The 15,199-nt window shown below is 40.5% G+C and overlaps 2 protein-coding genes across 2 annotated transcripts; both read right to left on the bottom strand.

Annotated features, from left to right (window-relative positions):
- Positions 1–1,918: 1,918 nt before the first annotated feature.
- LOC106521357 (carbonic anhydrase 4) lies at positions 1,919–5,900 on the bottom strand (the record flags this gene model as incomplete). The annotated part of the gene is given in 9 exon segments (XM_014013893.1): positions 1,919–2,349; positions 2,421–2,587; positions 2,957–3,032; positions 3,117–3,212; positions 3,301–3,449; positions 3,541–3,708; positions 3,796–3,822; positions 3,906–3,972; positions 5,800–5,900. Coding segments are annotated over 9 exon segments (1,037 nt in total), but the record flags the coding sequence as incomplete, so codon positions are not given.
- Positions 5,901–13,625: 7,725 nt separating this feature from the next.
- On the bottom strand, positions 13,626–15,170 carry LOC106521348 (carbonic anhydrase 12). Its single transcript, XM_014013883.1, has 8 exons — positions 15,095–15,170; positions 14,981–15,007; positions 14,723–14,893; positions 14,479–14,627; positions 14,301–14,396; positions 14,143–14,218; positions 13,903–14,069; positions 13,626–13,826 (listed from the first exon to the last, which is right to left on the bottom strand). Exons 1-8 carry the CDS (start codon positions 15,168–15,170, stop codon positions 13,641–13,643), a joined length of 948 nt encoding a protein of 315 aa, XP_013869337.1. The 3' UTR covers positions 13,626–13,640.
- Between the last annotated feature and the right edge of the window lie 29 nt (positions 15,171–15,199).

The raw sequence follows: 15,199 nt of genomic DNA, 5'->3' as shown, positions 1-15,199 counted from the left end.
GAACATNTGTCATCCCTGCCTTCACAGGACTGTATTAAAGACTCTCAGAACATCACACAACTTTAGATCTCTGATAGTGTCCAGTTTCGAACAGTGTTCTGTTTTATAACAGCCCATCATGCTGTGAATACTCTGTCGTTTTGGAACCTTTTGTTGGCCAACAAGAATAGCAGCTTTTGACATCTTATCTCCCCCTCATAGAGTTTCACATGCGTGTGTTTTGTTTTTCACAAGTATTCAGCAGCTAAAATCTCATTGGCAGAAAATGAAATTTAACACCTTAGTACAGCCAGTGGGAAGTTTCTCAAGCATAATAAGATCTAAAATAAAACAAGTTCTTCATCTTTGTGTAGTTTAAATAATCATTATCAGCTCAGGTATTTCATTTCTTATTCAGAAAGTAATTTGTGTGGTTAAACAGTTCCAGTACACATAAAATATTTGGTTAAATATTAGCATTTTATATGAAAGGCTGACAAAGATACCAATTTTATTGTTGTGCTATTTTTATATTTTGAACCATGAGAAGGGCATTTTATGTAATAGAAATAAAACATTTTATTATTTGTTTTACTCTGCTGCTGTATATTGCTGTCAAAGACCGTAAAGAAACTGAATGACTATTGGCAGGTTAAAATGTGTTGTGTCATTTTGATAGGAATCATTGTCATTTTAAATGTGCTTTTACGTGAGAATTTTTCTCCAATTAAAAAACAGTGTTAAGTATTATAACAGATGGGCTTGTTCTGTTAGATTTCCATTCTGATTTGTGTGACTGTTTACATTTCAGAATTCTGTGTGTTATATCTGAGTTTAGATTTCAGCTATTTTGTCTGATTGCAAAATTTAATCTAATTGAAAGTTACATCTTCCTTAATCCAGCTTTTTTAAACTTTGCATTTTTTTAATCAAATCTAATATATTGAGTTGGATTGTACTGAAGTAACTATGATAAAACTGAACTGTGCTGAACTTAAAGGATATGTCTGGTCATATTTGGAGTAATTTTTCTTCAAATACGAAGTTTTAAAACAGTGGTTAACACCTTGTCAGCTGTGACATCAGTCATAGAGCTTGGCTAATAAACATCTACACAGTTGCACAACACTGTTTACTTTGTAGCCGTCTTTTCAGTGAACATCGCCTGTTTTATGATGTAAATGTGTGTGTTCTGTGCATAGATGTTTAAGGTGTTCTTTCACACCATGCCATTTTTGAAAAAAGTTGGTTTCAAGCCCAAAAATATACAAGTCCTCATTTGGCACCCATTAGCCTGGAATGGATTAAGGCACCAGAGTATCTATAAAATATTCAAAAATTTAGTTCCAGCTTTGATGAACCAAGCTGAATTTGAAAAAAAATTTTTTAAACATCAGTAGCTTTTAGTTGCAACAATTTACTTGTCTGATGTCTGGTTCATGCATGATCTGTACTGTTAAAAAGTGAAAATGCTGATCATTCTGCACTGACAGTTGCGTGCCTTTGTGCCAAGATAGTTCAGTGCTGGTTTAGAGAAAACRCCTCTCCCGCAGGGCATGACACACTTATCTCAAAAAGACTGAAAACAGGTGTTTAGCTTGAAGGACCTTCTGTATCTTAGTCCAGCTCTTTTTTAATCTGATTTTTATACAAAAGACTTCTAACCTTGACAAATTTGCAGAAAAAAAAAAAAAGTCTTTTGAATATGCAGTATTTGTTCAGAAGCTCTTTTGTAGCAATTTAACAATGTGACTCAAATTTCAAAGGTGTTTGCTCTGATGCTTGAAATAACTAAGTCACAGATTGTTTGCTAATATTAATTTGTTAATCATCTACTTTATTTTGGAACAAAATAGTCCTCACTCACTTTGTCAAATATCCTGAAAGCTTCACAAACACAAGCCCTTAAAAGATCAAGTGTCTCTCCGTAACAGCAATCAAAGGATTATTTTAGTTTTTTATTTGACATAAAGAGTTCTTGCATAACTTCTCATATTAAAAACTTACTTTAAACACAACACRTCATTGAAGAAAAGATTTACATATTAGACTTGGGTACAGTTAAAGTGCATGTCAAATTACAATTTCAAAAGAAAAAAAGTGGTGTACAAGTGCTTTTACACACTAACCCTTCGTTACACAAACTGAAAAACAATTACATTAGAAAACTTAAGTTGTATGATATCAAATCCACCTCAGAATGAGACTGAGAACCATCAGACCCAGAGAGAAACTCGTGTTAGTGGAAGAGCTGGTGCTGGCTTTAGGCTGAGTTGAGACTGGCTGTGCTGATTGGATACTTCTGAACACGTTAACCATCAGAGGTGATGTGCTGTCATTGACATGCAGTGATGAGCTGAAGAGGTTTATCTGAGAGAGGGGATAGAGACAGTTAATATTGTGACAAAAAACCCTGAAACTCCCACTGCATCCTCACTCACCAAATCTTTGCTGACTTTAATGGTATCCTTGAACACAGTCCAAACTACAGCCTCATAACAGCCAGGGGTGGTCAAAGAACCGAGGTAGCGGTAGTAATTGGAGCGATTCACACCAACCAGGAGATCATCCAGTGAAATACCAGCTGCTGCCAGTGATACCGATTGTCCTGAGGATAGAAACAACAGCTGAGTAAACTGAAACTTCAAATTAAAAGCTTTAGTAATATTTTAAATGGTAAATGGACTGTACATACATAGTGCTTTTCTATCCATCCAGGGCACTCAAAGCGCTTCACACTACAATCTGTGCCCTCATTTACCCATTGACACACTATTAGGTCTCCACAAAGCCAACACAATCATCTATGCAGACTAATCAGTGCCAATCACATTAATACACTGATGGGACACAGACATTAGGGGTGAAGTGTCTTGCCCAAGGACACAACTGGACAGCTGGACGGGGAATCCAACCGTTGACCTTCCGGTTCCAGGGCAACTCCCCTAACGACTGCCACAGCCACCCCAAGCCTTACCAGCATGTGAGATGTTGGACAAATAGTTGGTCAAGATTTTCCAGCTAGCAGGCTGGCCACTGGTATCATTCAGCTCCTTTTATAAAAAAGGAAATAACAGCATAAGTCTATGCTTTAAGAGTTACATGGAACTTTGAATGAAAATGACATAATTCCTCACCTCTATCAGGAAACCAAGTGCAGACAGTCCTTCAGAATCTTTCACAGCAAGAGTTATGTTCTGGTTATAAGATGACTTGCTGTTCACAATATGCAGCTGGTGAGAGAAAAAAAGCCCAACATATAACAACTTTTACTGAGATAAATACAAAAATATTTCCTTACACGAAGTAAACTATAAATACCTCCATGGGGTAAGGCTTTCCATCCACAGTATGTTCAGAACCAGGGACAGAGGATCCATTTCCCCAGTGCAGGTGGAACTGCAGACTGTCATAAGCCTCTGACAGACCCCCTCCAGAAATCCTAACACCATGGTTCAAAGTCACTTTGACTGAAAAAAAAATCATTTGAAAATAAAACAGTAATTGAAAAAAGTTGAATAGAGAAAACATCAATTTGCAGGGAGGGGAATGTGAGCCCACCTGTCCTCCCCGTGTTCAACATTGTGTTCATGGCACTGGTGTTGCTGTAGCCCTGGAAGGTGAAGTCAGTCAGGCTGGCGTTGGCTGTGGCAGAGGCTGACACAATGTTGATGGGAGACTGGCGGCTGCCGTTGCAATAAAGAGCGATGGATGTCCAGCGAGACTCATCTGCAGACAGAACAGAGACACAAGGTGAGAGGWGTTGAAGTGAGAGGGAAAATAAAAGTTGTGATGAAAAAGGATGAGTCTACTTACTGCAGCTTTTGTCATGGTAACACCAGGCTGAAATAAGAGGAAAATTAGTTTTATTCCCCCAAAGCACAACGTTACTTTATTATGGTTTCAGTAATAAAAAAAAAATGTACCATAGGCTGATTGTACACTAGGCACAAAAATGCACAGAACCACTGCAACTACTGCACACAGGATCATCTGGAACAAACAAACATCTCTCAAATTACATGCAACAACAAAAAAATAATAATAAAAGAATAAGGACAATTGCTGTTTAAAATGTCTCTGGTGCATCTGAATAATTAGATCCCAAACACCATTTTGCCTTCTTTACGAGACAGGTTTCTACAGATTTTTTTTTTTACCTTCATGCTCAGGTTTCTCCTCTGTCAGACTAGCTGCAGGTTTCACCCTACTCCTTTTATACAAGCTCAGCCCTTTCTGCAGGAATTTACAGGGGCTGAACTCTTTATTTTTCCTATTCTGAAGGAAAAGTGAAAAGAACACCGTCTGGTTTCATCAACAATGTCAGAGAAAAAGAAAGAAAAAATTTGTTTTACACATTACCAATAGAATGGAAAAGAACTTTCCTAGTAATAAACTAGCTTAATCGGATACGTTTGTTGGCAAAATCTTTAAATTGAGTTCAGGTAATATTTAGGACAAGGGAAAAAAATTAAAAGACATGAATGCAGCTTATGTTGGGTCAATAAAGTTTGTTCAAAATGTTTGAAACTGAAAAAAGATTAAAACAAAAATGTGATTGGTTTGAGTTATACATGTCTTGTCCGTACTTTACACGGATTTCCCTCATTTTGAAGGTAAATGAATGTACAGAGCAATCTCAGATTTTTTTTTAAATTTTGCAGATTTTTTTCAAAATCCGTTTCAAATGTATTTAACATGACGGAGCATGTAGGATGTTAAATCATTAACCATCTTCCAAACAGCTCTGCCCCTAGAAATAAGTTCACCCGTCCTCATTTCCACCTGCTTTGTGCTTCAGGTGCCGTCATCTCTGCTGCCGACAGTCTTGCTTGCACACGCCCACTCCCCGTGTGATTAATAAGAATTTTTTGCAAAAATTACTGAGGCTAATTAAACAGGTAAACATGTATGCAGAGTGACTATGCAGGCCACAAAGCATGTTGGATAATTTTGCATGGTTTTGTGTTCATTTGTAAATGTTACAATGTTCTGGTTGTCAAAATTGTTAGGAGTTGATGTTCTGGTTGAGTTCCGTCTGATTACTGTGTTGGAGTTTGACTGTAAAAATTGCACCATGAGTGAAAGAGGCTTCCTGGCAGTGTAAGGTGGAGGTATTTTCCATTAAGGGGTGTGTTCAAAAGAAAACAAAGTCTGACTTTGGAGAAACTTGATCCTGTTATGCTTTCTACAAGCAACAGTTGCTAAATTGGTGTCAGAAGTTTTATGATAACAAAGATGGAAGCTCTTCTTCACAGATCAGACAGAAACAGGGATTGAGCTCAGCACAGCATTGAAAGCCAGCTGCAGAGGGAGCAGCCATCAGCCAGATGGCAGGAGTGATTCCCGACCTGCTGACCGTCGAAGAAAGCATCAGCCTGTACTACAACTTTCAACACCATGCCCTGCTTCAGAAATAGAAGCTAGTAGCCTGAGTGTAGCTACTTTGGCTAATAACCAAAATTATGCCACTGTTACATTCCCCTTGGCTATCTAGAAGCTGGGGGACACAGCAAATAAAAGAAACCGGGCAATGAAGGAACATAACTCAGGAGAATCAAAATAAATAATGAGTTATTCAGAGAAAATAGGATAACCTGTAATGGAAGAAATAACCTTACAGGAAAAAATGGGAGAATTATCATCATTAATTTGAATATTGGGAGTGAAGTTACTAACCCACAACTCCCATTAACAAAAAGGTTTCCTGGATCCACAGGGTCAAAGGCTCATGTGGCTCAACCACTAACTGAAGCAGACAAAACTCTGCACACCAAACATACCAACCCCTGTCAAACACCAAAGGGTCACAACACTCACCCTACAGGATGGGGAACCAGCACAGCAGAACCTCAGGTACCTGCAGCAGCCCACCAGTACTCCACAAAACACCAGCAGCTCACAAGCTGCCCCAAATGGCCATAGGCATCAAGCACAGCTTCACACCAGGCCTTATACTCTGCTCATCAGAGGGCAGAGTGAAACCACCTGCACCTGCTCAAGCTGCACAAGCTCAGCAGGACCAAAATTAAAGGGGAGAAACATACATGCAGACACTACTGCATGTAACACCCCTCTCCATAAAATCCAAACTCCTGTTTGGTACACAAAAAACACCACCACCTCTGCCAAATGGTCAACCATAAACATAGGAAAAAAACATCTGTCACCACATTTTCTGAGCCTTAAAAAATAATATACCATCAGCTTTAGCAGTCAGCAGGCATGGTGAACTCCATGGACTGTGACTGGGTACTGCATTTTCTAGCAGAAATGCTACCTCCCTTTTCATTTGTTATCGTTTCTTGTAAGAGCAGTGATTAGTATGCTGTTTCACTGGGATTGCAGCACCAACATCAATGTCATGTTGAATCATACCAGCTGTAGGTGGGGTGTCTGCAAACAAAGAGGGGAAACTATGAAGCAGGGCACATATGTCGTCCTGCTGGGTTGGGGTAGATGTAAAAGATGGGCTGTAACATCAGCAAGAACCTCAGAGTTCCCCAACCTTCCGGAGTGCTCCTCAGGAGGCCAAACCAACTCATCTTCTGATGTAAATTCAGCACCAGGAACAGAGGATGAGGCTAACATAGGAGCAACAGACACAGGGTCACTTTGTTGCTTTTTCACCATTTTGGCTTTCGTATCATAATTGGATTGGATAGGACATGTTAATGTGGCATAATCTGGTCTTTCGTCTGCGGTCAGGGGTAACAGTGATGTAGCTAACATCTGACACTTTGCTCTGAACAAGATAGGGGCCAGAAAAACTAAGAGCAAAGCCAGAACCAGCTACCGGTAATAATGCCAGCACTTGGTCACTAGAATGGAAATGTCGTTGAACTGCAGGCTTATCAGAGTTCACCTTCATTCTGCTCTGTGCTGCAGAAAGAGCCTCACGACTCACAGGTAAAGAAGTTTCAGTGGCAGAAAACACTTTCTCTCTACTAGCTTCATTTTCCTCATCTGGCCACACTTCGCCCTTAGCTGTAACTGAGCTAAACAGTGAGTCAATTTCTTGGTGCTTTTTAAGTGCTTGGGCTCTAGTCACAACACTAACTGGGAATACATCCGGAAATGTATTAGCTAGCACTTCTGGCTCTGAGACAGACACAGGAGTAGTCACCACTTCCACCCTCGGGTAAACTTTTCTTCCCGCTATGCCGTTTCCCATTATAAACTGCACACTATCAATAGGAAAACATGGACGCACAACAACTGGAAAAACTCCTGAAACTAATGGGGTTTTTATATGAATATGGTGAAGAGGGGCAAGCAAATAACTCATCCCAACACCTCTCACGATGGTACCTGCATTACAAGCAGACTTCTTGTTAAATGGTAGCACGCTTGCCAAGACTGAGAACCGCCAGTATCTCTCAGCACCTTTACTGGTAGCTGATCTTCAGTTTGACCTGTAAGAGACACCAAACAACCAACTTCTGGCTGTAGTGTTGGGTCTTGGTCACTTTTGCTCCTACATCTATAGCCAGCATGTTTTCTTTGCACTGATCATGCTTCACTCACCTGGCTGTTGAATTTTACAGAGCCAGAAGGACGTGCAGCTAGCCAGGTGGATTGAAGTGCTACAGGACTACAACTTTGAAGTGATGCATCAGGCTGGGCACCTGATGCACCAAAAGAACAGCAAGGCGCACTGCAGTTACTCCTATTCCAGCAGCTTCAAGAGTAAATACTCTGGCTGGTGCTCATTATAACAAAGCTGTGGCTCAATATTTTTTAAACTAACTACAAAGTTGTTGTTTCTCATCATCTTTAATATTCCCCCAGTAATAAATCTGCTTCTTGGTTAGATCCTRCTCACTGATGTTACCAGCTCATTATCATTGTCTGAGCATGGAACCACAGGTTGCTTTTTTACAAGTGGGTCTGCCGGGCTCGGTCCCAGCTCTGATACAAACTCGTGGCTCAGCGGGGCAACAGAGGTGGGCTTATTTTACTCGCCGTTCTGCCTCCATGCTTTTTCTGAATGCTCGGWGGAGGACAGAAMACGCATCAGTCCYGGAGCTGTCTTATGAATGAGGCTCTAATTTGTTGAAGCGGCTGTGGTGGAGTGGTYAGGGGAGTCATCCTGTARCCGGAAGGTCGCTGGTTCGATTCCTCATCCCAGCCRTCTCAGTCGTTGTGTCCTTGGGCAAGACACTTCCCCCGCCTTGCCTACTGATGGTGGTCAGAGGGTCTGGTGGCACCGGTGCRTGGCAGCCTCGCTTCTGTCAGTGTTCCCCGGGCAGCTGTGGCTACAATGTAGTTTACCATCATCAGTGTGCGAATGGGTGAATGTCTGTAAGTGTAAAGCATTTTGGGGTCCGGTGGAACTTGATAAAGTGCTTTATAACTTCAGTCCACTTACCATTTAACAGTCGAGGCAACTGTCATTCTTCTGATCTGCAGTAAGTTTAAAACTTACCAACATTTAATCTCACCAAGATCTTAACATCTCTCTAAATTGACAAGATTTATAGGTTTTAACCTGGGACACTTATCAAGTAATTAATAGGAAGAAAAGAAAAATGTTTCCTTTGAACAAAATATATTTCAATTTTATAAGTTTTAAACAATATATATATATGGTCCGATCTGGACCAAATTTTGTATGCACCATCAGGGAGGCCTGCACAACATGTTGGTGCAGTAGTTTGATGAGATCACTTCAGCTCCACCCACTTTGCAAATGATTGGCTCTATATCACACAGACATGAKCCGATCTGCRCACAATTTTTTGTGCATCATTAGGGAAACTAGCTACGGATTAATGTGTTAGTTTGATGAGATTAGCCCCATCCACTTAGCACACAGTTGGCACTAAATCACACATCTGATCTGAACCAAATTTTGTGTGCATCATAAGGGAGAACACATTTGTGTAGTAGTCTGACAAAATCACTTTAGACCCCCCTCAATCTGTCCGTTCACCTTATGAGATTATCTAAATAATAAAGACTATTCCAAGAAAACTGMTAACAGTTGGTCACTACTGAATGGTGACGAGGGACATCAGCSATGGTTGGCGTTGCATTCTGTCTTGCCACCCTTGTTACTCCGCCACTCACTACAGTTGCTTTGCAATCATCCTTCATCAGAGACTGAGATGTCATCAACCAGGAAAGCCAACCTGCCTTTCTTTTTACATCCTCTTGTTTGAACTTTATATATTTATCCACAGATTTGATGTGATCAGTGAAATGTTGGACTTCCTGGGATTTATTTTTAACCCAGGTGTCATCAACATACCTGAGTCAATGGCTCCGTGGTATCCCTGAAAAGCACATCAAAGCTCTCTTTTCCAAAACTGGGGAGCCTATAACACACCCATGCTCCTTCATATAATGTTGCCCCCAACATGTGAAGTATGTTGACTCCAGGCACATTTTCAGGAGTTGGCCCAGTTGCTTTGCGGAAAGGGTTGTTCTCCTACTGAGAGTGGTGTCTGATTTTAACCTTTCACAGACCACATCCMCCATCTCATCAACAGGAATGCACGTAAAGAGTGATGTTACATCAAAACCATTGTTTCGTCCATCTCCATGAYGACATCCCTCACCTTAAAAGTCCATGGTGTTCTGTATGAGATGTTCTGGTCTGCCAATTAAAGAACCAAGTGCTGATGCCAGGTGTTTGGAAACATTGTAAGTGACGGTGTTAATTATGCTTACAATGGCTCTTACCGGTACACCCTGTTTGTGAATATTGGGTAAACCATGCAGACTAGGAGTGGCCTCACCAGGGTACAATCTGTGACTGTACCCAGGTGAGGCCACTCCTAATGCCTCTGTGTCCAATTGTCCCCCTCTTACAATGCTGTTATTGCAAGTATGACTCAGCCCCCTGTGATGATGATCTGGGCCCTAAAAATAGTGTATATGATCCTCTATGATCAATGGGTGATGATCAGGGCACTAACAATCTATTGTTAGGCTGAGGGTCTACTTTTGCATGTGAACAAACAGTGCTGATTGTCATTGTTAAACCTGTTTGGCCACCATGTGGTGGCGCTGCTTTTAAGGCTGACTTTACCTGAAAATCTTCAGACTAAAGAACTCTTGGATGAGAGATGAAACATTAGAGAAACCCATCCAGATGACCAACTTACATTTTCTTTAACATAGTTTTTGTGTAAGTTGTAAGAGTTATGAGTGTTGTTTTAAACAAACTCCAAAAACATTTGAGTGAGAGTTCAAGATGAGGAAATCATAAATCTTTAGGGGAGGGAAGGGGAGAGGAGGGGATGGAAGGAAGGAAGGAAGGAAGGGGAGGGGAGGGGAGGGTAGAGAAGCCATGTCTGTGATCGGAAGATTGCCGGCTCAACCCCCCGAACCAACCAGCCCCACCCTGGGCCCCCGAGTAAGGCCCCCAACCCCCTGGGTGCCGAAACCGGCAGCCCACCGCCCCACATGTTCATATGTGTGATGGGTTAAATGCAGAGACTCAATTTCTCCTTGTGGGACAATAAGGGTCAATATTTTTTATTATTATTTTAAAATATTAATAAAAAAAAACAATATGCTGTTGGTCAAACATTTACCAAGGAAAATCCAGGGGAAAAAACTACAGGAGAGCTAAATGGTACAACAGACTGAGGAGTGAGTACTTGTGAGAAAAACTGGGATGATTACTGAGCTGGTACAGGTGAGTYATTATCAAAAGATGATGCAAGAAAGAGCAGGAACTGAGAGAACAATTGGCCGTAACACAAGTAAGAAAACCAGGTAACTGAAAAATATTAAATACACCAAATGAATAAATAACAAACAAAACTGACTTATAATCTTAACACTTTGTCTCAAGAGGCATTTTTGGGTCATAATAAGAACATGACTGTGTGTTTATTAAAAACAATATAGTAAATGGACTGAACTTATAGAGCACTTTATCAAGTCCCTCCAGACCCTAAAGTGCTTTATACTTACAGAAATTCACTAATTCACTCTCACATTCACACACTGATGATGGTAAGCTACATTATAGCCACAGCTGCCCTGGGGCGCACTGACAGAGGCGAGGCTGTCATACACAGACGCCACCAGACCCTCTGACCACCATCAGTAGGCAAGGCAGGTGAAGTGTCTTGCCCAAGGACACAACGACTGAGAGGGCTGGACGGGGGATCGAGTCAACGTCCTTCCGGTTCCAGGATGACTCTCCTAAACACTTCACTACAGCCGCCCCCAATACAGTAAGTTAATACAACAGAAATATGAAGTGTTCATTTTATCTGCAGGTGAACTGCATTTTGACAACAAGGACTATTTCTGGCTCATAATCAGAACATGACTTTGTGTTTATTATGAACAATATTAGTTAAGGAAATCTGGTTTCACAACAGAAATCTGAAATGTTCATTTTATCTGCAGGTGAAATGCTGTTTGCTGACGGCATGTTTACAGTCAGATCACTGACTTTCTCTTATGGCACCACTCCAACAAGCTGCAGGCTTTCTTATAAAATCTTGAACTTTTTGTTGTTTTTGGTTAATTGGATCTTAAAAAATAAAGATCAAAGTGTTGCACATATTTAAGAAATAAAGAACAATGTCCCTATGGCAGATATAATGGTATCAGTCAGTATCAGTTTTGCAGATTAAAGATCTGCGTGATGATAAAAAATGTTTCATGTCATTTTGTTTTAGAGCAACACACAGAAAAAAGTAACAAATCCCTCAGTGTACATAATTTAAAGCAGTTGGAAACTGGATATAGCAGAAAAGAGTTTGTTCATTATTACCTCCGCCAAGGGCGAGGTAATGTTTTCAGTCACCTATGTCTGTCTGTCTGTCGGTCTGTCTGCCGTTCTGTCGTTCTGTCTGTGGACAACATTACTCAAAAACTTGTGGACGGATTGTCATGACATTTTTACTACKTGTGGGTACTAGGCCAAGGAACAAACCACTAAATTTTGGTGATGTTCCGGATCACCAGGCGGATACAGGAATTTTTTTCTTTTAACACTCTGAGATCAGCAAACCTGTTCAAAAAACAGTGAGCTGGATTGGACAGCACGGACTAAACTTTATAAAAGTAATGTTAAAGCCAGATTTAATGGTGAATAATTTTTGCCATAACATACGCATTTTTACACATTTGGTGCGCATTTGGAGAACGTTTTGTGACCAGGAAGTGCGTGACTGCACCATGAAACCTATTTATCCCATTTCCCCAAACACACCACATTTCCAAAACAAACAAGCAAAACAGTTTCTCGTAACTGAATTCATAAAGTGCTTCCTGGCTCCTCCTTCTCAAACTTTGAGGCCCGGCCACAAACATAGTCAAACCATTACAAACTCACACAAGGGGATAAAACAGAAGTTTTTTACATGGTGAAATGTGACTGATGAAAACTTAGGAGCTTAACCCAACACCTGTTTCACGACGAATAATGCCGGGTGACGCATCTGACTTTTTTTTCCACATTGGACTCCACCGGGAAGAAATCCCATGCAAACTGCCTGCTTAAATGTTCTCTACGTCAGAACTTATTCAGCAAATGTGTTTCCATCTCTGCTTTTGTGCATTAACTCTATTACAGGATGGGGGAAATTGGACTTGGCGGAGGTTTGCACTCTCCAAGTGCTTCTATCCATCCATCCATCCATTTTCTGTACACGCTTCTTCCTTTTCAGGGTTGCGTGGGTCACTGGTGCCCATATCCAGCAGTCACAGTGCGAGGGGCGGGGTCCAAGTGCTTCTAGTTTACATTATATTTGGTATCTAGTTTTGTAAAAAGATGCCCTTTTTTGTTAAATTAGTCACCATCTTCAGAGTTTATCACCTATAATCACAAGATTATCTCGACTTCCACACACGTGTCATTTAACATCATTTGCATCTTGATTATTGTGACTGAAAGCTTTGACGTGGTTACTGGATGAGTCAGCACCTGACGGGTAACAAAGAACCAAATGACATTCAGGATGAGGGTGTAGATCGGTGACAGGTGATTTTTAATAACCTCTGAACGCTGAATGACCTTACAAAAACTCTGTTTTAGACAGCATTGTGGATAATGTGCAGCACAACTTATACCAGTCAGAAATATTTAGRGAAAAAGGTAGAGATTGACAATTTAAACAATGCAAATTCTTATTTAATTCACTCACTTCATCCAAATATCCTGAATTCTTCATGGACCCAAGCTCTTAAATGATCAAAAGTTTTTCTGTAAGTTCAATAAAAGTATTGCTTTTTTAAGTCTGACATAAAATATTCTTGCATAACTCAAGTCAAATTAAAAATTAACTTTAAACAGGACAARTTGTTGAAAAAATATTTATGTATTAGACTCAGGAGTACTATTATTGTGCGTGTCATAAGTTACAATGTCAAAAAGAAAAAAAAAAGAAAAAACAAATGAGTGTACATTTGAGCACAGTGCTTCTTACACTTTAACCCTTCATTACACAAACTGAAAGACAATCAGCTTCAGTGTTCAGTTTAACTGCAGCAGGGTCTTCAGCGTAAAACAGTCATACAAAATAATGTACATTTGTTTTCTCAGGCATCTGGAGAAAGGTTTGCTCTTGCCATTTTGAGAGAAATGTTTAATGAATGTTTTGCTTATGTCCCAAAATTTAAAGCAATAATTTATGTAAAAAAATAGACAAAACTACATGATTTTAATTGGAAAACTATGTTGCGTGCCATCAAATCCACCTCAGAATGAGACTGAGAACCATCAGACCCAGAGAGAAACTCGTGTTAGTGGAAGAGCTGGTGCTGGCTTTAGGCTGCGTTGAGACTGGCTGTGCTGATTGGATACTTCTGAACACGTTAACCATCAGAGGTGATGTGCTGTCATTGACATGCAGTGATGAGCTGAAGAGGTTTATCTGAGAGAGGGGATAGAGACAATTAATATCATGACAAAAATAAAAMCCCTGAACCTCCCACTGCATCCTCACTCACCAAATCTTTGCTGACTTTAATGGTATCCTTGAACACAGTCCAAACTACAGCCTCATTACAGGTTGGGGTGGTCAAAGAACCGAGGTAGCGGTAGTAATTGGAGCGATTCACACCAACCAGGAGATCATCCAGTGAAATACCAGCTGCTGCCAGTGATACAGATTGTCCTGAGGATAGAAACAACACCTGAGGAGACTGAAACTTCAAATGAAAAGATTTAGTAATATTTAGTCATCTTACCAGCATGTGAGATGTTGGACAAATAGTTGGTCAAGATCTTCCAGCTAGCAGGCTGGCCACTGGTATCATTCAGCTCCTTTTATAAAAAAGGAAATAACAGCATAAGTCTATGCTTTAAGAGTTACATAGAACTTTGAATGAAAATGACAATTCCTCACCTCTATCAGGAAACCAAGTGCAGACAGTCCTTCAGAATCTTTCACAGCAAGAGTTGTGTTCTGGTTATAGGATGATTTGCTGTTCACAATATGCAGCTACGAAGGAAAAAACAAGATAAATACTATGTWCTATGAAAAATACAAAAATATTTCCTCACATGAAGTAAACTATAWATACCTCCATGGGGTAACGCTTCCCATCCACAGTATGTTCAGAACCAGGGACAGAGGATCCATTTCCCCAGTGCAGGTGGAACTGCAAGCTGTCATAAGCCTCTGACAGACCCCCTCCAGAAATCCTAACACCATGGTTCAAAGTCACTTTGACTGAAAAAAATCATTTGAAAAAAAAAGGCAATTAACAAAAAGTTGCATCATGAAGAAAATATGCTCAATTTGCAGGRAGAGGAATGTGACCCCACCTGTGTCCCCAGTGTTCAACATTGCATTCATGGCACTGGTGTTGCTGTAGCCCTGGAAGGTGAAGTCAATCAGGCTGGCGTTGGCTGTGGCAGAGGCTGACACAATGTTGATGGGAGACTGGCGGCTGCCGTTGCAATAAAGAGGAGCGATGGATGTCCAGCGAGACTCATCTGCAGACAGAACAGAGACACAAGGTGAGAGGTGTTGAAGTGAGGGAAAATAATAAAAGTTGTGATGAACAGGATGAGTCTACTTACTGCAGGTTGGGTCATGGTAACACCAGGCTGAAAGAACAGGAGGACAATTAGTGTTTTATTCCCCTGAGGTACAAAGTTACTTTATTATGGTTTCAATAATGAAAAAAAATGTACCAATGGAGTTTGATTCACAGTGAGCACCGGGCACAAAAATGCTCAGAACCACTGCAACAACTGCAAACAGGATCATCTTGAACAAACAAACAAACCTTTTAATGT

This window comes from Austrofundulus limnaeus, unplaced genomic scaffold, assembly GCF_001266775.1.
Source record: "Austrofundulus limnaeus strain Quisiro unplaced genomic scaffold, Austrofundulus_limnaeus-1.0 Scaffold108, whole genome shotgun sequence".
In the NCBI taxonomy this organism is placed as follows: Eukaryota; Metazoa; Chordata; class Actinopteri; order Cyprinodontiformes; family Rivulidae; genus Austrofundulus; species Austrofundulus limnaeus.
Note: the sequence above shows the minus strand (reverse complement) of the source record. Positions and strands in the feature narration are given on the sequence as shown.